General features: G+C 42.7%; 2 protein-coding genes and 1 long non-coding RNA gene across 8 annotated transcripts in view; 2 read left to right on the top strand and 1 right to left on the bottom strand.

Moving 5' to 3' along the window:
• The first annotated feature begins 5032 nt into the window (after positions 1-5032).
• COMMD6 (COMM domain containing 6) lies at positions 5033-10653 on the top strand. 2 transcript variants are annotated; one of them, XM_075046070.1, is made up of 7 exons: positions 5033-5142; positions 5793-5851; positions 6437-6502; positions 6683-6759; positions 8057-8225; positions 9332-9484; positions 10516-10653. In XM_075046070.1, exons 1-7 carry the CDS (start codon positions 5094-5096, stop codon positions 10564-10566), a joined length of 624 nt encoding a protein of 207 aa, XP_074902171.1. In that variant the 5' UTR covers positions 5033-5093; the 3' UTR covers positions 10567-10653. The 2 variants fall into 2 exon arrangements, with proteins under 2 accessions (XP_074902171.1, XP_074902172.1); XM_075046071.1 differs by lacking the exon at positions 5033-5142 and adding an exon at positions 5264-5488.
• The window catches only part of TBC1D4 (TBC1 domain family member 4), a 122437-nt gene continuing 105349 nt past the window's right edge, over positions 10564-27651 (top strand). For 3 of the 5 annotated variants that reach the window (XM_075046060.1, XM_075046062.1, XM_075046061.1), the window contains exon 1: positions 22833-23492. In XM_075046060.1, coding sequence (XP_074902161.1) covers positions 22947-23492 — 546 coding nt within the window. In that variant the 5' untranslated portion in view covers positions 22833-22946. Of the gene's footprint in view, positions 10662-22832; positions 23493-27651 lie in introns of those variants that run through there. The other 2 variants (XM_075046065.1, XM_075046064.1) reach the window with 2 other exon arrangements.
• LOC142039500 (uncharacterized) lies at positions 15619-23511 on the bottom strand. The gene is made up of 3 exons (XR_012652913.1): positions 23418-23511; positions 17861-17965; positions 15619-16964 (listed from the first exon to the last, which is right to left on the bottom strand). It is a non-coding gene; the product is annotated as an uncharacterized LOC142039500 (long non-coding RNA).

The following is a 27651-nucleotide window of genomic DNA, read 5'->3' on the forward strand; positions in this document are numbered from 1 at the left end:
GGGAATGGCAATTACAAACATGCAGGTTGTGCCCCAACCTGTGAAACTTAATCTTGCGGTTAAGACACTCAATGATGTACAGAAATTAATGGGATCCTTGAACTGGATCAGGCCCTATCTTGGACTGACCAATTCGCAGTTACAACCTCTCTTGGACTTATTAAAACATTCCAATGATCCAACAGAACCCAGAATATTGAATACGGAAACGTTAAATGTAATTCACATGGTGGAACAATGTATATACTAGAAATTTGTTTCTCGAATTGATCTGTCTCGATTGGTACAATTCTTTGTGCTAATTGCCAAAACTGTGCCATTTGGTGCTTTGGTGCAGTGGAATTCTGAGTGGGATGACCCATTACGTAATTTAGAATGGATGTTTTTGTCATTCCAGCCATGAAATACTGCTCCTGGCTTGTTTGAACTTATTGCTGATGTAATCATAAAAGCCAGAAAACGCTGTGTAGAACTAATAGGACGTGATCCAGCTACGATTGTTTTACCTGTTCAAAATTGGTACTTTGAATGGTGTCTGGCAAACAATTATGAGCTGCAAGCAGCTATGGCGGGTTTTCAAGGACAGATTTCGTATCATCTACCGTCGCGCCCGCTCCTGAAATTTGCTCGAGAAATACCATTTGGTCAGAAAAACTTAAGCCAGCCGGAACCTGTGAAAGGCCCTACTGTCTTCACAGATGGTTCTGGAATACCGGGTAAAGCAGCAGTAGTATGGTATGAAAACAACAACTGGAACGGCAAAGTAGTACATCAAAATGGTTCTCCACAAGTGGTAGAGCTGCGTGCAATGGCTGTTGCTTTTTCTATTTTTTCTACTCCTGTAAATATTGTAACTGACTCAGCATATGTAGCTAATTTAGTTTCTCGACTAGACAAAGTGGCTTTGACCATGTCAGACAATCAATTATTATTTGATGTGCTTTTAGAACTCTGGAAAAGTATTCAACTACGAACAGAACCTTATTTTATCGTGCATATCTGGAGTCATACCACTTCACCAGGTTTTTATACGGAAGGTAATGCCAGAATAAAAAAAAACCAAAAAAACAAAAAGGGGGAATGGTTGGGGAACTACCATAGGCATGCTTAGATAAAGCAGTTTATGTTCTTAACTTTCTCCGTTATGGGGACAATTCTTCCCTACCTCCTCTTTCTCAACACTTCTCTCTTTTCAACACAGAATTTACAAAAGGGTATCAAAGTACATGTTAAAGATTTAGTTACTGGTCAGTGGAATTGACCATGTGAGCTATTAACCTGGGGGAGAGGTTATGCTTGTGTTTCCACAGATACAGGCCCACAATGGACTCCCGCTCAATTTGTGCGACCGTCATCATCTGGAACATCCCAGAGGGTGCGGCAATATAAATACCACCTCAACCAAAAAACTAAGTGTAGGTCACCTTGGCCAATATAACAGGTCAAGATTCTCTGTGTATTGCAACCGCACCACAAAGCCCATGAACCAATAGACAGGGTGGCTATGACTTGTGCAGCGCGCCTGGCCAGCGAGCGCATGCGTCATATGTTGCAACTGAGGCGGATTTTGGCACCCGCTGGCCACGTGTGTTGAAATCCGTTCCTCTGCAAATGTATAAATACCGGGATTTTCCGAAGAGCATCGGGCTGGTGTACAGCAAGGCCATCGTTGCCTCCGTGGGGACGCCCACGCAAAGCTGGCACCTACCGATTGCTGGGCTGAGTTCGCAGAGCAAGACAGCACAAGAATGTACAGATGGTTCATCTACCTCACAGTCCTCAGATGGACGTAGTCATGGATACCGCCGCAAACCAAAGAAAACATCTGGATGACCCTGGCTGATGTGACCAGACAAGATTGCTTATACCTTAGTACAGTAACACCAAGCAATCCTTTTTTTGCAGGTTTAATAAGGGGTTACACTGACATCAACAGAGTTTAAGAACTTATTGATGGAGACCCCTGTGCAGCAGGTCATGGACTCAATGGATGGGAATGCCTGGTTTCCACGAATCGGGCATTCACCCTCATTGCCACCCCAGGAATCACAAATTCTGGGGTCCCTGAATACAGACTGGTGTAGTATTATCTGATTTACTGCTAGCCTTTGATAGTGTCAGACATGCTACGCTACAAAATAGAGCTGCAATTGATTTCTTGCTTTTAGCACAAGGACATGGTTGTGATGAGTTTGAAGGGATGTGTTGTATGAATTTACCCGATCACTCAGAATCCATTTTCAGTAGTATTCAACAATTAAAGAAGGGAGTCAGGAAGCTGACAGAAAGCGATGAATTAGATTGGCTGACGAAGATGTTCGAGGGTTGGGGATTGTCTGGATGGTTGATATCTCTGCTCAAGACTGTGGGGGTAGTGATCTTGGTTGTGATAACTATGCTCCTGATGTTACCCTGTCTTTTCAGCCTTCTGCAAAGGGCCCTGCAGAGGGCAGCCGGGACAATATCTTTAGCACAAATACAAAAAGGGGGAATTGTCGGGGGATGCAACGAGCCTACGGAATTCCTGACAGTTCGAGAACAGTGCGACCTTGAGCAGCTTGTAGTGTATCCTTGAGAGTCTGGAAAGATCCGAGAAGACCAGTACAAAAACAAGATAGTGATAAGAAGAACCGTCCTAACGAACTCACCAATCATGAGTTGTTAGTTACTAACCAAACCAATCATATACTAACACATACTCAAAAGAAGGGTATAAAAAGGTGTGTTAGAACAATAAAGTAGCCATTTTGCATGATCTATTACTTGTCGTGTCCGTCTCTACTGCGACAAGTGGGACCTCTGGGCCTGCCCTGCAAGTGTCCAGAAAGACCTGGGGCAGTGGGAAGGAGGTGGTCGAGCGTGCATGTACGTCTAGGGCAGAGCTAGGTACATCTGAGCAGAAAGGGCAAAGGAAAGATAGAAACTGTGCCAGTTTACAGGGAAATCAGAGTCCCATAAGAGAAGGAAGGAGAATAATATGAGCAAACTGTTTCTAGGTACTGTAGAGACAGGAGTACCAAAGAGACAGGCGGCCAGAAAGGCAGGGTGTTGGGGACACCATACAGTTGAGGGCCCAGGCACTGGAGAAACCCAGGTAGCAGATACACTTTCTCCTGCCTGCCTGAAGAGCTTTGCTGAATAACTTGGTGTAGCTTTTTAGAGTGTTGATGCAAATCACACCCCATTCTGTAAATGTTACGTTTACGAAACGGAGTAAATTACCTAATGATGTTTTTATTTTACCCCCTGTAATCACTTAGCAGGGCTACGGTGATGCTACATGGCTGTGCCTGAAGCTTCTGTATTGACCTATCAACAGTACTGTATCGTATCTCTTCAGCAATCCAGTCTACTCATAGCTCAGGAGATTTGTCTTCTAGTTTCTATACCAAGTGTCTCCTTATATTAAGTTCTCAGTCCTCATCTAGCTAAAAGATGGGCCTGTACTGTCAGATCACTGGTCAGATCACTGTCAGTCTGCATCTAACTTCCTCTGCCACTAAAAGCTTCAGAGAACACACTTAGAGAAGGCAGAATTTTCTAAAGGTACAGTTTAATTCTGTGGATGGGCAGACAAGCCAAGATTGTTCCATACTTCACCACCTTCTGTTCCAAATTCAAAGAACAAAATGCATGTTTACATGTTGATGAAAATAACCCCGAAATAACTCTAAAATTTCAGCAAATGATATTGTAATTATCAAACCACCAAGATATTCAACTTCACATGTACCTCCCCATCTTGGAGAAAGAATCAAAAATAACATAACGAACATTAGTCATAGTGCTAAAGCCACTACTAAGAGACTTGATAAAATTGTAATAGAAAAGAGTATGTAGAGTGCTCTAGATAGTGAAGTATGTTAGCTAAGAACAAACAGATTAAGTCAAGACCTTGCTATCAGAGACAGATCTGACCAGTATGTACGTTGCTAGTGTTTTGATAATCATGAGGTCATAAAAACACATACTACTCAGAAACATTCACAGAATTAGATACTTTAAAAGGAAGAGGCCAAGATCAGACAGGCCATAAATGTATAAAGCTTATAAACACACACCGTGTTCCCTAATAATTACCCCTTTCCTGAAATATATTCTGAATTCTTTCATAAACATTTACTGAAAATATGTAATTTTAAACTAGCCAGCACTACGACATGACAACTTATGTATTACTGCTCTGTCACAGTCTTACAATAGATCTACTTAGATTGTAACATAATTTAAAAAAAAGCTAAAAGCAAATGTCAAACTGATTACTAGAGAAACCTAAGAATATTTTCTATTTTTAAAAGGCGAAACTGGTGAAGGATCGGTATCGTTTGAGGGCTCCAACCACACCCCAACCTTAATTCAGTTCAGTATGAAAAGCTTATTGAACACGGTTCTAGCTGTAGCTTTACAAAAAGCGGCTATTTTCCCATAGAACCGAAGACAACAGCTTATCTACACGGATCATCCATGAACCGCACAGTTCATTTGCAGGTGTACAGGCCGACCCCACAGTCCACCTGCACAGAGTACGGTCGCTCAGTGTATCCGTGCGAAGCTCAGTGCGCGGCAGGCACGCCCGAGTGCGACAACCCTGACGCCAGTTCACGAACCAAACTCGGTCAACTGCTCGTTGTGCAAACCAGGTGCGCCTTGAACGAGAGGCCTTTCCCAAAGCCTCCCCGGGGACTCCCACGCCAGCGCCGTTTCCCAAGCCCCCCGGGGCCTGCAGCGGGAGGGAGAGCGCGGGCAGGCCCTCCGCCACCGCCCGCCGGTGGCCTTTTCCACCCGACGACTGCAGACCCGATACTCTCCTAAAACGCAGTCCCCGTTTTACTTGTGTCTATTTAAAAAACGATTTATTTCGAAAAGGACAAAACACGCAAAACCCTCCCGGCGCGGCCCACAGCGCGGCCGGGCAAGCTCCGCCGTCCGCCCATCCCCCGCCCCCCCCCCCAGGGAAGAAGAGCGCATGCTCCCTGCCCGGCAGCCAATAAAGGCGGGGCCGCTGGCCCTGACTCGCTCTGGTAACGCCCAGAGCCAATCAGGGCGGCGAGCCTTGTGTGGTGGAAGTCGGGCCTTGGCGCGTGAGCGGCGCCATGGCCGCCGGTTCTGCGGCGGTGCTGGCGCGGGCGCTGGAGGCGCTGGGTGAGGGGCAGGGGGGGACGAAGGGGGACGACACCCCGGTGTGGGGGCGGAGGGGAGCTGAGCCCACCCGCGCCCGTAGGGTGGGGTGTGGAGGGGAGCGGAGCCGGCCCCCCCCCCCCCCCCCCCCCCGAGCCACCTCACCCAGGCACCGGGGTGAGCCGTTCCCGGTGGGGCCGGGAGAAGACTTATGGTGGGCCAGCGGGGGTCTTCCCAGCTGTCCGCGGGCCGCCTGGGGGCTTCGCCGGGGGCTGGTGGCCTGGATGTAGCAGCGTAGCCTTGGGGAGAGCAGCGGTCTTGTGCTGCCGGTGGTGGAGGGCAGCCCTGGGCATGCCCGTCCGGCTTGCCGGTAAGCTGAGGGACTTGGTGCGGATACAGCTCCGCAGAGGTGGGGGAGTTACTCAGGGCTGTCAAACTGCAGTTGCACAGACTCGGTCTGGGGCTCTGAGGCCTTGTGGAGTCGCTCCTGTTAGGCTTACTTGGGTGCTGAGCAGGTTATGTTAATGCCATTCAGGACAAACTCCCTTAAAGAAAGCTTTGCTTTTAAGGTAAATGTATGGCTCGTGACCTAGGAGCTCTTCAGAGAGGGATTAGATTTATTACCATAACACTTTAAGGATTTGTTTCTGGTCACTACTGCTTGTGTTTTTCAGATGTTGGTGGTGTAGCAGATAAGATTACTTTAATACCTCAAGACTTTTTTGCAGAACTGGTAAGTAGAGCAATAAATAGGATATGGAAGGGCTTCTGGCACCCTTTGATTCTAGGAAACCTTATTTTTTTAAGCTCTGCTGGTTTTTATCTGTTGCAAAGGGAATCTTATGTATCTGGTAACTTAGATTTACATGACTTATAAAATGGACCAGTCCTGCTAAGAGCAATGGGATTGCTTTAAATTTATGTTTTTATCACAGAAGACTTTTAAAAATGTGTTTTGCCTTGCATCTAAATGAAATATCAAGCTAGCTTGTCTAGAAAACATTCAGCTTGTTTACTGTAGTGTGCACTTGAACAGAATGACCAATTAGTATGAAAATGGTGTGTTATGTAGGAATAGCTAGTGAGCTAGCAACTAAAAGTCTTGCCTGAGTTTATTTCCTTTTCTTGGATATGTTGTAATTTTAAAATCAGCCATTTCAATGACTTTATTCTTCACTCTGCATTTAAAGCATCCTCCTGTTGTCCATTTTTGCATTAACCAGTTTTGGTTTTTGTTTAGTAATCTCCAAGTATTCAAACTAGCTTTGTCTTGTATACTAAAATATGCATTAAGAATGTTTTCAAACTTTCTTTACAGTGTGAACAAATAATTCAACATCTGAACCGTAAGATCCCAGGTGTAAATGTAGCTGAACTGTGTCAGGTAAGTTTGGATACTGACACTTACAAGCAAGTATATTAGCTGTATATGCTGTAAAGGATAGATTCCCCATGTCAATTTTTGTGTGTGTGTGTATATATATATATACACACACACACAAAGAGGTTTTTATTAATGCATAACTTACTATTATTTGTAATTGTTTGAACATTCTGTTTCCAGAGAATTCAAACATCTGGGATTGAGATTAATGTTGGTGACCTGGCAAAAATAGCTAACATTGTTTCCTTTCTATTTAGGTAAGCACAAAATAATTTTCCCTCGTGTCTTTTTTCCCTCCACCACAACTTAACAGTGGTATTAAAAAGTGACATCAAATGTGTGTATAAAATGAACTGATTTGGGAAAAGGGCAAAAGTTTGTAACTCTCAGTATACAAAAAAGAACTTCTGGGCTTAGTTTATGTTCTTAAAAAATTAAAAAATACTCAATATATTGTCTTACTTTTTGTAATAGAAAAACTAAAGAGAGGAAATTGCTCCAAGATCCTGTCTGCAAGCTTTAGAACTACTGGCAAAATAAAAGAGGAAGTTAAGTTCACCTCTAAAGCTAAGTCAGCTAGGCCTTTGCCTGGAAGAAACATGGTCTAAAAACTTCTTCTTTCTTAAAGATTAGAAACTAGCATTTGTGCCTGTTTAAAGGGCACACAGTTTTATAATGTTGAACTTTGCTGTGATAGAGATTTTAGGTAGTATTTTCAGCTGTTGTTTTGCTGTAAGTTTTTCTCTTTCCAGAAAGATAAAATTTTCAAGATCTTGCTTGTTCTTTTAATATCTAGTATCTGAACATTTTATGTAACATTAATATGACTGAAGAAAATATACCAGTAGAAATTGAACACACTAATTTTTCCGCTATAAAATATAAAGCATTAAATTATATTAGACCATGCTACTTGGAGGACCAACTCTTTTTCTCTTTTATTAATGTCTCTTTAAGAGGAGTGGATCTGCATGAAGAAACCTAGGGTGGGAATTTTTTTTAACCTATTCTGTAGAGGAAATCGAAGGGCAATTTTCCTCTAGACTTGCTGCCTTTTCAGCTGAGGGTTTATTGCATCATTTGACTCCTCTTAGTACCAACTATACCATTACCTAGAGTCCTTACTTGCCTTTTGGTGGTACTTAAATTACCTCTCCTAAATGTTTAATTAAATGGCCTTGTTTTTAAAGTAATAATATTGTTTAACTGCCCTATGCACACATCTTTCACTGAATTATACCTTTTTTCAGTTGCAACAGCACTTGGATGCTGTGATTATTTTTGTTTTAATGTTGTGTGTTGTGCAAGCCCAGTGAAGCTTTCTCTCTGCATATTAAGACACATTAGAAGTCAGGTCATGTTGCTCTTTGCATGTGGATACAAAAGATTAGTAAAATATTCTGGGGAAAAAAAAAACACAGGCTGCCTAATTATTGTAAAGTGCATAGACACATAAAGCAAAAATTTAAAAATGCCTGTTTGGGGTGTAGTGAAAAATTTTATTAAAATTGTGGAGAATGGGACTGATGCGGTGTTCTTTGGATATACCTATAGTACAGCAGCCAGAAGCAATCTCTCTACAGAGGAACTCGTCACTGCCTTGGGCAACACAGTCAGCGTGCTGCCGAAACATGCCGTTCAAGTTATTCGTCATGTATGGAATGAACAGGGCAAATCCATTAGTGTGTCAGAAGATGCAAGAAATACAGCCACAGTGGGGCAGGTAGCTAAATGACAAAGTGCAGTTGAGCTAACTATTAACTTTTCATAAATGTCAGTGCTTCGTTGTGTATGTTGTATTGTCAAGCACATGGTGTTATCTTGACTGATGAAAGCTTTCCTATATGTATGTGTTGCCAAACGTCCACCCAGATAAAGAAGCATATACAATAAAGGTTGTATAAATGCTGAACAGTTTTCTGTTATTTTTTGGATGATGAAGTCACATTTCATACCTCTTTAAAAATTAGTGCTTCATAGTACTATTAGGCAAGGTGAGTGGCAGTCAGTGTGGCAGACAATTGTATTAGCTGTTTACGTAAATCTGTTTTAAATGTAATTTGAATTGTTCTATAGAGTTGATAACACTAGCACTTGATTGTTTTATTCGTTGTCTCCCTTAAGTTTAAACTTTTTAAAAGATACATTCTGTCAGTTTCCAGCATTCCTTTTTTTTCCTTTTTGAAAAAATAACACAGTGTATTTGCATTTTAAGATCTTTTTTTTCTAACAAGAGTTTTAAAAGAGAACAGAATTAGGAAAAAAAATATCTTTCTCTGAGGCTTGATAGTAAGCTTCTAAAGGCTCTCTTCACTTCTTTATTCAACAGTTCTGCCTATCATAAAAGGCTAAAAATGGTAACTTACCTGTCTGAAACATATTTATGGTGTACTTTGGTTTATCTAAAATAGTTATGAAATGTCTTGGTTTTTTCCATTCTTGCTATTATAAAACTTTTGTGCAGTGAGGTTTTTCTCATGTTTCCAATTGATTTAGAAAATTAAAAACAAAAAGTCAAAAGCATGAATGATATACAAGCCAGGTGAACCTTGTGGCTCAAGCTCCTCTTACTGGAACTTTAAATAGACTGTACTTGACTATTGACAGTACTTGAATAAGGAAGACAAATTAACATTGCTAATTTTTTCACTATTGAAGGACAGATGATTTTTGTATTCGCAATAATATCTGAATGTGTATGCTTGTTTCCCATTTGGATATGAGCTCTAGATGTCCTATATTGTCTGTAAAATACCCATCCAATAGAATAGCAATGGTAGGTTAGATCCCTTTCTTTAACACTGTTTCCAATGTTTTTCTTCTTTGTAGTTTGTAGACATTAAATGGAAACTGGGAGTTGCAATGAGCTCTGACACCTGCAGGTCTCTGAAGTATCCTTATGTTACAGTGACACTAAAGGTGGCAGACCCTTCTGGACAAATAACAGACAAATCTTTTGAAATGACGGTCCCACAGTTCAAGGTCTGTAATCAGTGTTACTTGATTCAGTCTCTTAAAAACAATGGTGACATTGTGAAGGAGCAACTGTATACCTTGATGAATATGTCTGTGTTGTTTACTTACTAATACAGTCATTCAAAGATGAAGTGTGAAATAATTATTTAAAATACTGAAGCTAAATACTTCATAGCATTCGGTTCTACATCACTTATCCAAAAATGTTAATTTAGCAGTAATTAATCTGTTATCTTACAAATAAGATAACAACTGAAGATGTAAAGACTTTTGGATCTGTCTTGTCAGCTGTCACTCTGCCTTATTAAAAACACATGGAATGTTTTAAATCTATAGAACTGTTCCCCAGCCTCAAAATCTAAAACTTGGGTTAAGCAATGGAGGTCAGTCTGCGTTGTAACCATTGGCTCTTAATTGCTATGCTTTCATCTATGAACTTATGTAACTTTGTTTAATTTTGCATAAATGTGGCACTTCTGTTGTCATTCCTGTTTAAAGGGCGAATAGATACATCACTTAGAATATTGTACAAGTTTACAAAGAAATAAATCCTTGGAGGTGGGTGGCAGGAATTTGAGAAGGATATTCTGAATCCTTAGGTGTGATACGTTGTATTAATTCTGGCTGAAACCTATTTAATAATTTGCTGATTAACTACTGTAAGAAATGGATGCTATACTTGAGAAGCCTGGGTTATTTCAGCTGGGAATAGAAACATTTGTGTAAGAAGGTTTTTTTGTTGTTTTTTTTGTTGTTGTTGTGGTGTGAGAGCTACTTTGTATTTTTCTTTCATAGCAGCATCTCCTATTAATAGGCAAACCCATGCAAATAAGGCATCACCTGTGTAGATTTCATAGTGAGTGTGCCCAAATGCCAAACAGCCCACAAAAGGAAAAGCAGAAACTTTCAGTTCAAGCTGCAAATGTAGCTGGAGGAAAGAGGGCATGTGAGAAACATGGATTGTGATTTTTGTGTAACATGCTCAGTTTGAGCTCTTCTTCAAGCAACTGAAATTTATATTAATTCTTGCTTTTTAGAACTTCTTCAGACAGTTCAAGGAAATGGCAGCTGTTCTTGAAACAGTTTGAAGAGAACTCTTTTATTTACACTGACATTTTGGACAGACTTGGATCAAGTAAACTTTTCATTCTGCACAAGGAATAAAGTGCCGTTGTTCAGCAAGGTATGTATCCCTGTCTTTTTGACAGGTATTTGTCAGCATCGTCCTTGCATTGCTGTGAAGATTCCTTTGCTTTTGAATACTTGAAGCAAATTCTGCAGTGCTTGTGAAAATGTGTTCAGCTTTATTCATCTTGATACGCAACAGATCAGGATGTGTATGGAGAAGCACCACTGTAGACTTTCTAATATCCAAGAGTAAGAAACTGTATGTAAGAAACTACACATATAACTCTGGAGTACAGAAAAACACCTGAAAACATTGAGTGGGAAGATACTGAGAGAAGTGTAAATGCCATGGAAACATTTTTGTCTGTAAAACTGAGATGTGCTTGGACTCAACAATAATATTAAGTATAAGGAGTATATGAAGTTACACATAACAAGCATACAGTTATTCTTGAAGAATAGCAATGTCAAGTAGTTAGTTGCAGGTATTTGCGGACCTGGCTTCCAGTCTTCTTTTAATAACTGCAGAATGTACTTGTCCTAACAGCTTGTTTATTTCAAATACTTATTTCCCACCAGCTAGGCTTATAAAAACTGAGTTAATGCATTAAGCTTTTGTGGAGACCCAAAATTTGTTCTCTGAAATGAAGCCCAGAGGATAATTTTAAATAAAGGTAGAAAGGTGAATTTAATTCAAAAGCATTTTAATATATTTTTGCCTTTGCATTTAATCCAACTCTAATCTGTGGCACTCTGCTTGATGTTTTGAACAGCAGTCTGCTTTCTAATTAAATTAGAATATCGATGCAGTTGCCTCACTTCAAGCTCTGGACTAGAAAAGTCAAGAGGAAACTTGAAAATTGAGGCTGGAGTGTTAGCTGAACACATCAGAGAAAGGACCACTCTAAAAGTCAGCAAGATTTTTGTTGTATTGTGTGTCAGGAGTCCACTGGACTGTGTTGTGCATGCTTGCACTCAGAGAATGTCCTAACCAGCAAAATTTTGACTTTGATTCTGAAGAATGGGTGCATTTCCAAAGGGAAGTGATAAATCCAGCGTGCTTGCATGCTCTCTTTTTTGTTGTCGGTTTTTTCTTGAGTTTTCCATAAACCAAACACAAACTGCTAATACAGTGGGATGTAATAAAAACAATACTGTTGCATTTCAAGATGTGCTGGTGGTGTAGTAGAGCAAGTAAACATGAAGAGGGGTGATTCATACTGGTAAGCAGACTGAAGTTTATGTTGCAATGTCAGAATAGTAGACACTGAGAAACAGTTTTGCTGGGACAGATCCTCAAGTGATTTCAGGCCCCTTTTAAGTGAGAACATCTACCTTTCTAACCCACTTACATTTTATTTTATTAACTTTCTTAGAAGCTGGCCAAAACTCATTGATACAGGTTATGCCTGCCTTTTTGCATCATGAAAATAAACTGCAGCTCACTGTGCGGGCTGCATACTGCATTCCTTTTAATAAGGAGAGGCATGCCCCCCCCCCCCCCCCATTTGGGCATTATGTATGGTGCATAAAAACAGTACTTGGAATTGCCTAGAAGCCCAAGAAAGTGAAACAGTGTTGGCTTTAACAAATGATAGTAAAAATTTTGGGCTGTGACCCTTGATCTGGGTGATACTTCCTTTGTGCTGCTGAAGTCTGAGGTGTTTGCTTTGTGGCTGGGGAGAGCTGATTGCTCTTTTCTGGGACCTTCTCAATGGAGTGTCACAATGGTCTCGGCAACAGACTTCCCGTTTGCCTTTTCCCTTGTCTGTCTACAAGGGCTAGGGGCTGAACTTAGTGGGGAAAAAAAACCCCTCTCTGTGTGTGGAAAAGTGATGTAAGCAGCTGATTTTTTTTTTTTAATTTGCAAAAGTTGGAGTGTAAGGCTGTTACAACTGGAAAAGACTGTCATGCTTTGGCTTAGTGAATTAATTGGTTTACATCAATGCTAGAGTTCCAGAAAAAGAACACTACTTTTTTTTAGTAAAGCTGGAGCCTTACAAATGCTTCCCGTTTGTTCTAATGCACTTAAGTTCTTCATATAGGTGGAAACATTTGTGCCTTCATTGGAACTGGATGGAAAAGAAGATTTAATTTTGTCTTAACTTCTAGAAACAACAATTCAGTAAATGTTGGAAGGTATTGAGGAAATGTTCAGTTACCATTTTTGCTTGGTCTGTCACCAAGAGGAGAAAGTTGGCAGCCTTTGAAAAATCTAACTTATATTTTGTCAAGTCAAATATTCTAGAAATATTAATGAGTATCTTTGAAATGTCCCTGAACTCCAGCATGTTGTAACACTGGCTGGAAGATGCCTGGACATGTGTGCTATACCAGTTTACTGTCTGAGAATTTTTGGAGGTCTTCATGGACATCCAGGAGACATGATTAAAAGTTGGCTGTGTACTCAAACTTCTGAGATTTGTCCTGGTTGCTATCAGTAGGAATTCCTATACTGAGTAATGGAAGAATTAAGTACTTTATTAAAAAAACCAAACTAAAAACCTAACAGTTTGCAGGGTAGCAATATTAACATGTTCAAACAAGCCATTGAATTGTTTGTCTCTATGTGCAGAAATGAGATCTTTTCAAAGAGAATCAGGAGTCCTTGTGTGTTTCTAATTCTACTTGTTGATTGATATTAAATTGTATAACATGAATATTTTTGTAAGTCCACAAACAGTCATTAAACATATAGGTAAGAAAGATAAAGCTGGTCTGTATTTTGTTTTAAGCCTATTGCATGAAAGTCTGTCTCATACTATAATGGGTGAAGTTCAGGACTAGACTATGACTAAACTTCTTGCCTTATTAAATTAGCATGAAGTTCAGACATATGCAGTCTTCCTCTGTGATGGGGTACCAAGGAGCTGAGGGATAACTGCAGGCTGCAAGGAATATTTGCATCAATTACAGCTAGACAAAGTGTTGTATTGAACAAGGAGAAGACAGAGGATGTATGAGATTAATGAAATTTTGCAGGAAATTGAATTCAAGAGGTTTTCTTTCCTTAACTGTATTTAGGAGACAAGTAAACAATTTTTCTTTTCAACATTTGCCTGGAACGGAGCAAGAGGAAGGGGGGGGGGGGGGGTCTTACACAGTAAACAAACCCAAGGGAAGGAATGATGAAGGAACCTCCTGGCAATGATTGTCTGTTGTCTTCATCACATCACCATTTGCGGTGTGTGTGTGTGTTAGTTTCAAACACACCAGCCCACTTCCAGAAAGCTGTTTTTTAGAAAAATGGAGAAAGACCCACAGAAGGAGTGTACAAGTGGCTGTAGTCATGTCTGTGCACTAGTTTTATATATTTAGCTTCTGCACACTTTGGTCTAGTTGTGGCAGAAGTAAAAGCATGTCTCTGTTCCTGCTTCCACATAATTGTACTGCCTTTCTTTAACCACATTTTAAAGATACGTAACCTTGTTCACTGTGAGCGAATCCCTCTCTATTTTTTACCTTCCCCTTTTCAAGCCTTTGCACTGTATTTGAACACCTGAAGATACATTAGCTTGGACCCATTAAAAAACAAAGGTAGAGAGATGATAAATTAGAGGAGAGGAAGAATGTTGTTTATTCTTCCTTCTTGCCCTGTTCCCTGTTGTATTTGAATGTTTTATTATCCTCTTAACTGTAGGTATAACGAGAGGGTAATTTCCCCTCCTTTGCAGAGGCATGCAGGGTTTTTCTGTTTAGCCCTTGCGGGTACTAGAACAACACACAAAAGTGTCTGAGTCATTTAATCTACCTGCAGCAAAAAATGCTCCATCTCTCAAGAACCTTTGCAGCAGGGGCAGGGACTTAAACTTCAGCAGCCTCTATCCTACCCAGTGGTTGATCATGGTAGTGCTCATTTCCCAGAGAGATTTTTAGTAAAATGTTATATGACTTCTGGTTGGGCTGCTAGCTTACTGGGCATTCACTCAATTAAGAAGTTGGATCTGTGCAGGTCAGTACATGACATAACGAGTGCTTTGACCAGGGTTGAGCTTGCATGGTATGCTGCTACAGTCCTCGCTTCCTGATGCTTGGTCACCTCAAAACCAACTGAATTTGCTTGTCACTGTGCAGTTTTGGCCAAATGTTTCCTTTACTTTTGCTTCTACTGTGCAGCACTGTCCCTATGTGCTTACCCAGTTCCACTCTTGGTCCTTGAGTTGCTTAAGTGCATGAGAAAGCATGTGTGTTAAAGGGATGATGCTCAGCACTCCTCATACCCAGTCCTGGATGCTTTGAAAGACTTCTGACTCTTGTTTCTGAGGCTTTTCTGAAGGAGGGTGGAGAAATGACCTGCCATTTGAACTGAGTTACTGGGACATGTCTGTTAATTATTTATGACTTTGTCATTGAGAAAGTAAGGAATCTGAGATTGCTGATCTTCTCCATGAAGGCTAATTTTAGTGCTTTGGGGTTTCTTCTTCCCTGTACTGCATTTTCCTCTTATGGCTAATTACAATCTGGCTGCCCTAACTTGAGAACCATTTCTGTTCGATATGTGTAGGTGCCATAGTTTCCAAGTACTCTGTTCGTGTTGACATTACAAATATTGTTATATTTATAAATTGGAAATTTCAGTGTCAGTTTTGTACTTCACATACTGAACTTTGGAACAGTAACCTTTAATATGCGCATTAAAAAAGAAGGAAAATTCTATTATATCACACAATAAATTTCTGTGCTACGTAGTATCTTAAGAGGAATTTGTCATAGCATCGGTCACCAGGTGGCACTGCTACATACACAGTCTTGATACACAGTAATCCTCTGAGAGCATGTCTGACAATGGGATAAGGACTTCAGGTTTTCTCCAGTGCAGCTTATATCTGGAACTGTACACATCCATGTCACCATAATTCTCATCCTACTTCTTACATTGTAGGGAAATACTCTAACATCTGAGTTAATTGTTAAGAAGATGAGCGTAAAGATTTCCAGTGACATAACCAATATTCAGCATTTTAATGGTAACAGAATATATACCATACATTGTATATTTGCAGTAGCTTAAAACAGTAATTTAATTATACTAACATTTCTGCATTATTACTTGCTCTTTAAATAGTATCATGTTACATTTCTATTGGGGCCTATTCTTTTTACATTATTTTTCCTGTTTATACAGCTCTCAGATTTTTTTTTTTTTAAATCTGCATTTGCATTTCTCTATCCAAGGTTTTCATGCAGTTTAACCACTCTAAAATCTTTCTGTTGTTCCCCCAAGTGGGGTTTGGTACCCGGTGTGCAATGAGCCAATCTTACACACAGAGCTGAGATATTTGTTATTTCATGTCTGCACAGAGATGGGTGCCAGGGCGTGATTCCACAGAGCTGGCACACCCTGCAGTTAAACAGGCAAGCAATTTATACACTTTTAGGTTGATCCACTTAGTTACCGAAGCCCTTCCCAAAATCATTATTGGTAGTCGCTTATGTGCCACCATTTCTACTGGGCTAAGGTTTTCTCTGCTTCAAATTAAAAGTACAGTGTTCTTTTATTCTACAGTGCATGCTCAAGGAGTGGGGGGGGTAAGTCTTTTAGGTCTTTAATTGAGTCAGTGGTCGTGATCTCCCCCTGCCGCCTTTACTTTTCCCCTAGTTCATGCTGCTTTAGCAATCATCCGGCCTTCGGTGCCTCCTGGAGCAGGATGTTTCCTTTTCATCAGTCTTTAGTTTCTTCTTCAAAGGTATAGTTGCTGGTAAAGCCTGCATCGTTTATACAGAGTAACCAGGCCTACATAGTGAAACTATTGAGTAATGGTTCTCCTTAAAGGATAATGCATCGTGTTTAACGCTAAATTGAGCAGTGTCACCATGGTTAGGCGGTAACTCAAACATATGACTATACTTCTGCATTTTGTTATGCAGCCTAGTGTTCAGTGTCTTTATGCCACACTTAGGAATATACTTCTCTGCCGCTGACAGTGGCCCTGTTGCTTAATTCCCCTGTGAATTACCTCTGAATCTGAAAAATAATGTTCCGATGTTCTTGGTACTACTGAAACTGCAAAGAATTTTTCTGTTCCCCATTAGTGGGACCAGAATGTCATCACTGCTGTGTCTTAGGCAGGTTACAGGTGTTTTTTAAAAAAAAATTCATCTGAAAGCTTGGCCAAATTAAAGCAAGACAGGCTTCTTTCCCAGTGATGCTTCTGAACTGGCAAGTACTGGATGCTGCAACCATGCAGGAAGCTTGAGAGGGGTGTTAAAAGTTTACCTTCAAAATGAGTAGAGGAATGTAAGTGCATGTCTTGCATGAATCACCAGTGTGCTGTGTGATGCTGCTTCTCGCAGTTGAGAATGGGGGATGAAAGATGCTTTCTGGTCAACAGAGTCAAGACAACAGATGTTGATTTACCTAGGAGAGAGTTAAGAACGATGAGAAACAGAATTAAGGGGTTCCTATCTGGGTTGGTTGGTTTGTTTTTGGTTGGGGTTTTTTTTGGCAGCTACGCTGGCACCATTCTCAGAATTGTGTTGGGACTACAAGTGCCCTGTTGTTCCTGGTAAGCTGTACCTTCTCTTACCAGACGTACAGTACTGGGTTGTGAAGTTGCAGTAACATTTTAATAGTGATACGCTGTTGAAGTCTAAACGGTATTTGCATTTTCCTCTTGAACAGATACAATTTGTGACCTTTGAATTTGGAAGTACTCTTGCCTTCCAAAGCATCTCTCTTCTGTATCATTTCTGCACTCTACTACAGATCTGCTAACCTTTCTAGCCTGTGGATCAAGCTTTGTAATAATATATTTGTGGAATAATATCAAGATTTTCCTTTTAGCTTTGTGATGACAAGTAATTCTGTCTTAGTTTCCATTGCTGGACAGTTGAAGGGGACCAGGATGCCTTCCAAACCACAAAATGAGGTAGAGGTAGTGGGCACTGTCAGGGAGAGAAGTAGACTCCAACAGCTGTGGTACTCTTCTTCCTCATTTTTTTTTCTCTTTTTTGTATGTTACTGCAGTGGTTGGGGAATAGTAGGGAAGTAATCGTCTCCTTTATGTAAAAGCAGCAATAATTGGGAACGTGGAAGTTCTTTGTTGCAGAAGTTGCTTTATCTCCTGCAATAACAAGCTTTGCAACTGGCTTGAGCGGCTAACAGCCACCAAACTCTATATTGTTTCAACAACAAGGGTTTTAGTAAGCTGATCTGATACCCTTTTTGGGGGGAGAAACCTTACAAAAAAAACCCCCAAAACAAAACACCCAACAAATTGCAAATATTCCCACCTGGAAGGATGCTATACTCACAGGTAAGCACACAGGACTCGAGATTAAAACTTAGTTTTAAACAAAGAGCATTGTTGTTCTTCACTGGATTCAAAGTCTGCTGTGCCAGAAAGTTTCATGGGATGACTGTTACATAAAAAAAAAGACAAAAATAAGAATCTTTCCACAATCAAATGCTTCTTTGAAGGGAAAGATGCATTGTCTCTCTTAATCAGTGCTACACTGAATAACGATACACTGAACACAGACATAAAATGTGGTGGGTCGCCTTAAGTTCTACAGATGTTTATGAAATTTCTAGCTAGGGATTATTCTCTTCTGAACTTTGCTCATTCCAGTTCCCCTAAATCTGTTTTGGAGTGGTTCTTATTGGCAGAGCAAATTATAATCTGTCATTATGATCAAAAAAGATTAGTGCCATTTGAGAAGAAGAACAAAACCCAAACCACCCAACCCCCATCAGATTAATTTTTTATCATTTTTATTGTGTACAAATTGCAGTGAGTGTCTCCTGCTATTGACATGTCTCTACAAGACTGATATGTATTACTCAAACCTTTGGCATTACATTTTAAACTATAATAACCTCCATACATCCTGCAAAATACACAGTTTTCACTATTTCTAGCTATGGTTTTACAAACTTAATAGAGGAAGCCTGAGAGTTTCTCCAGCAGCTAAATTTTAAAGCCTTGGTAATATGTCCAGTCTACTGAACTTACTTTCTAATACTTCAATTATATTTCCAAAAGTTAATTCATTAGAGTCTTCAAATAAGACTGGGTAGTTTAATAAAGTTTTCTACAGTAAAAATGTGTACGTTTGAGATCTTACTAAAAGGTGATCTGAGCATAAAATAAGATTTGACTAGTTAAAAATAATGCAAATATAGTAGTAGACCTTGAAATCCCAGAGACTTAAGTGACAGCATTCTTAGAAAAGCAGTAGGATGAGAAGCAATTCCAGCTACAGGGCATATTACTGAAATAAAGTACTCTAGTCCAAGGTGATTGAAGTTATGCATAAATTACAGGATTGTAAAGTGAAGTCTACAGCTCCTCTAATAACTTAATATTTTTTTCTGCAATTAAAATTGTGGCTAGAAAGCTTAAGGGGATGGATAATTACTAGCAATTAACAGTCTGATCATGTGAGATGTTGAGGTCTTTCCGCTCCTTAAGAGATTACTGAGAACTGTGGTTGCTTACCATTTTGTAGGTTTAAATCCTTTAACACTGAATATGAACTGATGATCCAGATATGATATATGAATCAGCTGCTGTGGTGTCATGTGCAGAAACAGTATACATCATCAAGATATTGTCTTAATGAACAAAACACGCTTCCTTTCATAAACAGAAGGAAAATATACTTACCCATTTTATTTGCAAAAATAATCTTTACATGTAGTACTCCATTGACCAAGCATATTGAATCCACAATGTTCAGAGGCATTTACTTACATTTAGTTAACTGTATCCATGTTTGGTCGCTTCAATAATATACCTTATTTTAAGAGATATTGCATCTAATGTCTATTTAGTCAACAGAAATCAATGGCAGGTTATCAACAATTCAGAAAAGGCTGACTGGGTATGTGGTCAGTTTTATTTGACCAACTGAGCATGTATTTGCAGCACATGCTATGGCGATTATTGAGCACGGGACTTTATGTACTTTAGATCTTCCAATATAGTTTTCACTTTGAATTTTACAATTTGTTTCAAGAAGCTTGGCCAATAATAATAATAGTAAAGAAAAAGGAATTTAAAAAAAATTGTGTCTTCTCATCAGAGGCTTTGTCTGTTTTGTCTCTGCATGGGTGCTGCATTTACACTTCTTTCCATTTGGGATGACCTGGAGAGGAACTGCTCTTTAATGAAGAGCAGACATGTATTTTCAAAGCTCTGTGGATAAGGGCTATGGAAAGTTGCTTTCTTCTCTATCCCAAAGTTTCTGATTCCCATTAACTGAGCTATAAGGATTACATAGCTTAGGCTAATTCCTAACTATATTGTGCAAGAATTAGAGGATGATGCTTTTGTTACCATTGTAGTTTTAAACACTAGGGGAGAAACCACATGAGGAGCATGTCAGAGGTCATAGGCAAAGGAATACTGTGCTCCATATGAGAGAAATTATGAAGTTTTAACTTAGAGGTGCAGGAATACTTGCAGCTGAAAAGAAACTAGAAAAGGGGACCAACTTCAAGAAGAAAAGTTACATAACTAAAGGACTGAGTTTCTAATGAAACACTATTAATGAGATGGGGGGATAAAAAGTGGTAGGCAGATTAAAGGATAAGAAAGAAATGATGAAGTAAGTGGATAAAAGTAATGGGCAGTTAAGAGGGATTACTATGAAGAACCAATGCAGAGAGACATAAAAGCTGAAGCGAGAAGAAAGCATGAAAACTTTGGATTAACATCTGAGAATTTTATTTTGAAGGTAGTTAAAATATTAGTGGTAGAGTTTATATAGATTAATTTTGTCCTATAAGGGATTTGTATAAAGAATTCAGTAATAAAAATAAATTAGGTCAAAATAACCAGATCTCATACCACATGAAGCAAATCACCCAGCCGAAGGAGAAACCAAACAGCTTTACATAACTGGCATAATGGTGACAATTTAAGAATTTCAGATTCATTTTCCACATTTTGTTCCTCGCAGTTCTACCTGATAAAATAATTTGCAAAAATTGAAGTGTGTCCTTAGGAGCTGAAAACCCAGTTCTGTAGCATCTTCAAGTGAAGGCTTCTTGTTCCATTTGAACAATGTGAGAACATCAGTGGACCTGTGGTTGCTTAAAAGAATTTCATCCTCTTTTTGCCTTTTTTTTAAATGTATTCACATGATTGTCTTCATGTTTCATGTTTATTATTAATTATTTGTATCGCCACAGCACCTAAAAGCCTAGGTGGTTGTCCACAACCTTACAAACATAATACAAAGGGATCTAATAGTCTCGGAGATGGTGTTCGTAAGCAGCTGCAGCAATTCAGTATGTTGCAGCCTCCCCCTTAGGCTGCTTCACTGGAGCCATTTCATGATTACCCCAACTAAAATCATTGCAGCAGAATGTATGAGGGGGGTTTGCTGCTGCTTTAGAGCAAGCCCAGTGTTCAGTTCACTTCGCTGGTAGTTTAAATCAGTCTTTGCGCTCAAGTGACTGAATTGCAGCTTCACGCTCTGGATCAATCATCTAACCAACTGTTCCCAAAAGAAGCGAGTAGTCTTGCTGCCCTCTTCGCCCCCCCGAGCAGCTATTCCTGCTTCCTCTGTGCCAACAGCGGTATCTGTATGAGCGCTGTCACTTAAATTAGAGGCGGCTCACAGAACTGAACTGGCAGAAAATGAGCAGTTCACCGCAGCGTTAAGCCAGTGCCAGCCAGCGCTGCTGCCAGGAAGCAAATGGGGCTTCTCCCAGGTGCGTTGTTAGAGGATCCCGGTGGCTCCCAAACTGTCATCCTGCAGTGCCGGAGCACAAAATCTCAAGTAACCTTCTCGGCTAAAGGGTTAATGCTAACTGTGCAGACTGAGACAAGAAATTTTTTAGGTTTGTGGTCCGAAGGATTTGGCCATTCTTATTCCAGCTGCCCCAGTTGTAACAGCGCAGTTCAGGTGTTAAAGTGTGTGAAAATAGTCAGCTTGGGAAAGCAGCTCCATTCTGGCTTTAACTTGTACCACTGTAGCAAATATTAAAGCTGGCATCCAGCCTACGTTAAGACTTCTGGCGTTAGGTGCCCTGTTGTAAGGAGAGCTCATTTTAGGATGCTCTGGGAGGAGGTGTATTTGAGGTCTTTCCAAGTCAGAATGTTAAAACTGAAAATTACAACCGATAAACCAAAATGCATAAACCAGATGATTAAACTGGTAAAAAGAAGAGCAAAATACTTTGCTCAGGAAATGAGCGTAGTTGCTTGTAACGCTATTAAGATCCTGCTAACGCGACAGGTTTTGTGTCAGTTCAGGCTGTCGTGGGTCGTGAACCGCTGTGCTACACAACCCTTCTCTGCCCAAATAATCCGTCACGCAGCCTCAAATTACACGGAGTAGCTCTTCAGCTCAAGCTACAGATTTATTTTTTTTCTAGAGAGGGTTAAAACGGCTGCCGTAATAGCATGTTACTGGGAATTATTGCCGCTGTTGTTACAGGTGTAAACACAAGGTCGGTCACGAAAATTGACGATTACAAAACGGATATGGTTGCTGTGTGACTGGAAAAGCTTTGTCCAGCTACTTTCTCAGGTAGAGGAGACTAGTTACTAACATTTACAGTAGGTGGCGGGTTTTTCGTTGACGAGAGAGATGTTATCGCGATAGCGAGGGGAAAAAAACCCCCCACAACTAGAAGCTCAAGCAGGAAAAAGAAACCGGGGGGGGGGGAAGTAGTTTGACATCAGTCTTAATTACACTCTGACTTTGACAGTGACTCGGCAGGGAGACGCTGCTGCAATCCAGCCGTGGAAGCAGCTCCGCACGTCTGCGACAAGGCTGGTTTTCCCTGGCGGGGGGGGGGGGGCAAAGCGGTGCCCCGGGCCCCCACTGCCTCCGGGGAGGCTTCTCCCAGCGCCCCTCCGGCTCGCCGAAAGCAAAACCAACTCGGGAAAAGCTTGGGAGCTCTTGCAAACGGGGCGGGGGGGGGCAGCCCCCCTCCGCCGCTCGGGGACCTTCCTCCCCTTGCGGACCACCTCCTCCTCCTCCTCCTCCTCCTCCTCCCTCCGCAGGGAGGGACCAGCATCCCCCCCCAGGGCCGGGGGGAACCGCCGGCACCCGGCGAGGCGGGAGGCGGCGCGGAGGCCACGCCGTGTTTTTGTTTGGAGCCCGGGGCGGCGCCGTCCCGCCCCTCGGCCAGGGGGCGGCCGGGCCGCGGAGCCCGCTCGGGGCGTCGCCTCTCCGCTCCTCCCCGGGGCGGGCAGGAGGAGGAGGAGGGGGAGGACTCGGCCGCTTCCCTTCCCCGCGGGCTGAACCCGCGCGGGTAGGCGGCTCCGGGGACGTGCCCGGCGGGATGCGCGCTTAAGCGGCGGCCCCGGCCGAGCGCAGGCCCCGCCGGCTGCAGCTGGCGCCGGGGGCAGCGGCCGCGGAGCGCCGCGCTGTACCCGCCATGGAGAAGCGCGGGGAGGGCGAGCCGCTCTCCCACCCGCTGGAGCCGGAGCCTGAGCCCGAGCCGCAGCCGGCGCCGCCGGGGGAGAAGCGCTTCAGGCTGTGGTACGTGGGCTCGTCGTGCCTGGACAGGCGGACCACGCTGCCCATGCTGCCCTGGCTGATGGCGGAGATCCGCCGCCGCGGGCAGCGCCAGGAGCCCGGCGGCGCCCTGGGCAGCGGGGTGCCGGCCCGCGAGGTGCTGCTGCTGCTGGGCTCGCCCACGCTGCGCTGCGTGCCCGCCGGCCCCGCCAGCCCCGGCCGCCCCGCCGGCGCCGGCCCCGCCAGCCCCGGCCGCCCCGCCGGCCCCGGCCCCGCCGCCGGCCCCGGCCGCCCCGGCAGCCCCGCGCCCGCCGTCTTCATCTTCGAGCACAAGGCGCAGCACATTTCCCGCTTCATCCACAACAGCCACGACCTCACCTACTTCGCCTACCTGATCAAGGCGCAGCCCGACAACCCCGACTCCCCCATGGCCTGCCACGTCTTCCGGGCCACCGACCCCAACCAGGCGAGTGGCGGCGGGGGCGGAGGGAGGGGACGCTGCCCGGGATCCCCCTGCTTCGGTTCCCCCCCCCAATCCCCTGACGGGACCCCAGGCACAGCCCTCCCCACCCGCGGAGGGGGTCCGTGTGCTCGGACGGGGCAGGGCAGCGCTTGCGGACCGCTGCGGGACCGTAACCTCCCAGACACCCACCCGCGGAGCTGGGGGGGAGCCAGCCCGGGGCCGGCCGCGCCCGCCGGGCTCTCCCCGCCGCAGCCGTCCCGGGGCTGCACCTGCGCTGCACCGCGCCGAGCCGCTGGGGTCCGCGGGAAGGGGGCGCACGCCGTCCCGCGTGGCCGTGGGGTGCCGTGCCACCCCCTGCCCCGAGCGGAGGGCGCACCCCTCTGCCGCGCCGGGGGGTGCCGGCCTCTGGGAAACTGGGGTGCGCGGGGAGACGGAGCCCCTTTCTTTCTCCCCGGTCCCCCTTCCGTGGGGAGGCCTCGCATCCTGCAGCAGCTCAGCGGCAAGCGCAGGGTTTGCTGGAGGAGCAAGACACGCAGGATTTAGCGTTAAGGCGTCCTGACGGCGGAGTAAGCGTTAGAAAGGAACCGGGTAGCGAGGACCGTGCTTTCAGGCGGACCCCCGGTGGCGTGGAAGCCCTGATTGGTGAGCCGTGGGCCCTGTTCTGCTCACGGGTCATCCTGAGGACACCTGACCGTGCTCAGGCACACTCGGTGGTGATCTGGACAACCCTAGGTTTGGGTGGAGACATTGTTGATAAAGTGCCAACTGGAAAAAAAACACTGAACTGACTGTATTTTCCTGACTCTCTAACAGGCTTTGGCTTGCGTGTCGAATGTGCAGCAGTCTTCTTTCTCCTCCCTCTTTAGAGTATGTGAGCGATGGCGGTTTGATGAGTAGGTTTGATCATTGATTTAGCATGGTGGCAGCAAGAAAAAGGCCTTTTAGTAACGATCCTTTGATTAAGTTAAGACACCTTGCCCTCACTCAGATGTATGTGGAGGAAAAATGTGTGCAATTAGAAATGCTGGATTTCACTGAAACCAGACTTAATAGATCTACTAAACAGTTGCTTGGGTTTCTTTTGGTGTGTGTCTTTTTTTTTTAAGTGAAGAGGGTAGGAAGTATTAAGAAAACAATTGAAAGTTCTCAGTATATTAATCTTTATTTGAACTAACATACTGCCACAGTTTATAACAAGGGAGGGATTTAGATTGCATACATAGCAGTGGCTTGAGCCGTCATCAAGGACAGGACAGGCGGTATCGCAAGTGGAGGTAACTATGCTTAACTCATTGGCAACTGCTGCCACCACTGTGATCTGCCAGGAGAGAGCATGCAGAAAGAGTATGATATGGAGGAGATCGTGTCTGGCAAGGGAGGAGCCGAAATGTCCCTTTAGGAGTCTGACCATATGGACTGAAGGGAACCAAGGTTCATGCTGGTGGCAGAAGGTGCTGAATCAAATTTATTTCTGCAGTAGGTCTGCTCTCATACCATGGTGTTGTAAGACAACCTCATTCTGTAAGTGGATCCCTATTACTCTTGTGAACATGCAAAATACTATGTACATTTACATCTGGGAGGCTGTTTCTGACTAAACCTTTTATCCATATATCTTGCCTTCTTTCCTCATGCAGGAAAATGCATGGAATTAAATCAAATTGGTACTATAGGTAAAGCCTTCCTATTGAAGGAAGTTATTACTATGAACATGTTCCCTTTTATAAACTTCTATCTTGTTCTGACAATATAGTCTAAATTTTATCTGGCAAGACTTTTTTTAGCCTTGTTATCATTAATGAAGAGTAAGTCCCTCGCACGAGAGTTACTCAGAACATGATTTCCAGACAAAGAACTACGATAAGGGTAGTAGATGCACAGCCAGCGATGTGATTCACAAGTGTCTGACTAACAGGTTTTTTTAAGGTATCAAAAAGAAAAGAGGGTGGGATTTTTTTTTCCCTGTCCGAGTTTTGTCATTGAGGGTTGGTTGGCTAAGTCTGTGCAGGTCTCTAGCTGTTGATCTGTGCTTAAGCCTAGTCCTGAGCGAATGAAATCAGGCTGCAGGTTGCTAGCTCTGAAAATCTTCTTTTGAAGCTCTTAATTGTTTGTTATAAAATAGATGCTGTTCTTGCACGCTTTCAAGATCTTTAAGTACGTCCTTCTCTTTCATATTGGTTATATGAGCTTCATTGTGCATATTAGCTTAGAAAGTATTTTTCACAGCTGTTATTTTAAGATGACCTTATTTTCCATCTTGGGCCATAGCCGCTTACAACCAGCGTAAGTTGGCATGGCTACTGAGGGCAGTGATCCTGTCCCCTTCAAGCCTCGACCCCTCATTCCTTTCTCTTGGCTTTGTCCTCATGGCAGCACAACTGTTTGCAGCCGCACAGCAAACAGGATCAGGGAATTGACTGGTGTTAAAACTTGGTTTTCCCCTACCTTTGCTGGATTGGTTCCAAACAGCTTCTCTTGTTTGCTTTACTATGCAACCCTAATACCGTTTACGTCAAGACAGGTAGGTTGGAGGTATGAGGTAGCCGTAAATGGCCAAGAAGGGGAAGGGTCCAGTAGCCTTTCCAGAAGTTATACTGGCTTCTGACGAGCTGAAGAGGACTGCAAAGCCATGGTGTTATCTGTCTTGGCAGTATTAAGTTCAGTGGCACGCTAAGTCACTCTGGAATGAAGGAAGAGTGCAGGAGATGTCGTGTGGTCTTTGAGTTAGAAGACAGCTAGCTGTAATTTTCAATGGTGGATGTAAATCGTGAAAGTGAGAGGATAACGACTGACTTCCAAGAGACTAGTGCTAGCACGGTAATTCAAAAAACAATGTAGGTGAGAATGAAAATTTTGGCTTCAAGCCCTTTGCTTTGTCCACCAGCTGTATTGCAGTGTCTTGGATACACGTTCATTCACTGTGACGGTGAAAGGGGCTGTTACTTGCAGAAAAAAGCAATACTTCTTGCCAGTCCCTGTAGATTTTTTTAGCAGGTGACCAATAAAAAGCCAATGCAATACGTGCTCTGTAACATCACGTGGGAAGATAACATCTTTTAATGTTATTTGCCATGACTGAAGAAAAATGAGAGTGAGGCGGTACGAAACACCTTTGCATTTTATTTGAAAGCCTGCAAATTGTAGGCAGAGCTGAAAAGTAGGAGCCAGTGGGTCAACTCCTGCTCTGGAGTAGTACTTTGGCACAGTGTCAAACCCAGAGCTCAGCTGTCGGTATGGGGGTGGATGCTAAGATGTTAGATGCTAAGATATTGGGGGGGGGTGTCTCTTGCTCTTTAATTACAAGGGGAGAGAAAACTTCTGGAGCCATCTGACTGGTGAGCATGGGAACAGAAGTTTTTTTGACTTTTTTTTCCCCTCAGAATTATTACAGAGTTTTCTGCTCTTTATAACTTTTCAAAGCAGCAGCCAGCTGAAGTGGATGAATGTAGTTGTCTGTTTAGTGCTGGCTAGTAGCTTCTGAATAGCAGCCAGGTATTTGTTAGTTTTGTATTGCTGTCATATGAGAATTATCTAGGATGCACAGAGTCTTGTCTGTAGACATCAGATGACAGAGTTATCTCATTTTATATTTGGCAGATTTTTGTCACAACCTCAGGAACAGATTTTTTTTTTTTTAAACGCAAAAGTTAGAGTTTATAAGTATAGGAGGCATACCCTTCTCCCAGCCACCAAGAAAAGCCATTTTGATTAGGGTTTTCAAGCTCAACTTGAAGACAATTTTACCATGAAATATTGATTTTGTTCTGTAAACCAGATTTTAATTGTGTGAAATGAATCAATGCTGTTTGACAATTGCCTTAAGTTCCCTGTTCTCTGGGGGAGATGCTTATGATCTGATCTCTTTCTGCACTTTTTTTTTCTTTAATTATTATGCTGGTCTAGGCTGTGCATTTTCTTCTTGAAACATGAATAAGCCTGTTTTGGGGGAATTCTTTTTTAACCTGATCTGGCATCCTAAATCTAATTATACTATAATTGATTCTTACTAGTGAAGATAGTCGTCTCTTCCAGTTAAGCAAGAACTTACTTTGATGCATTTTGTATTTCTTTTAGAAACCTTATAAGCAATGATCCAAATATATTGCTATGGGCTTTCAAAACCAATCCAAGCTGGCTCTGAAAGAACAATGTTCTGGTGCGC

The sequence above is a fragment of the Buteo buteo genome, chromosome 14, assembly GCF_964188355.1.
Source record: "Buteo buteo chromosome 14, bButBut1.hap1.1, whole genome shotgun sequence".
NCBI lineage: Eukaryota > Metazoa > Chordata > Aves > Accipitriformes > Accipitridae > Buteo > Buteo buteo.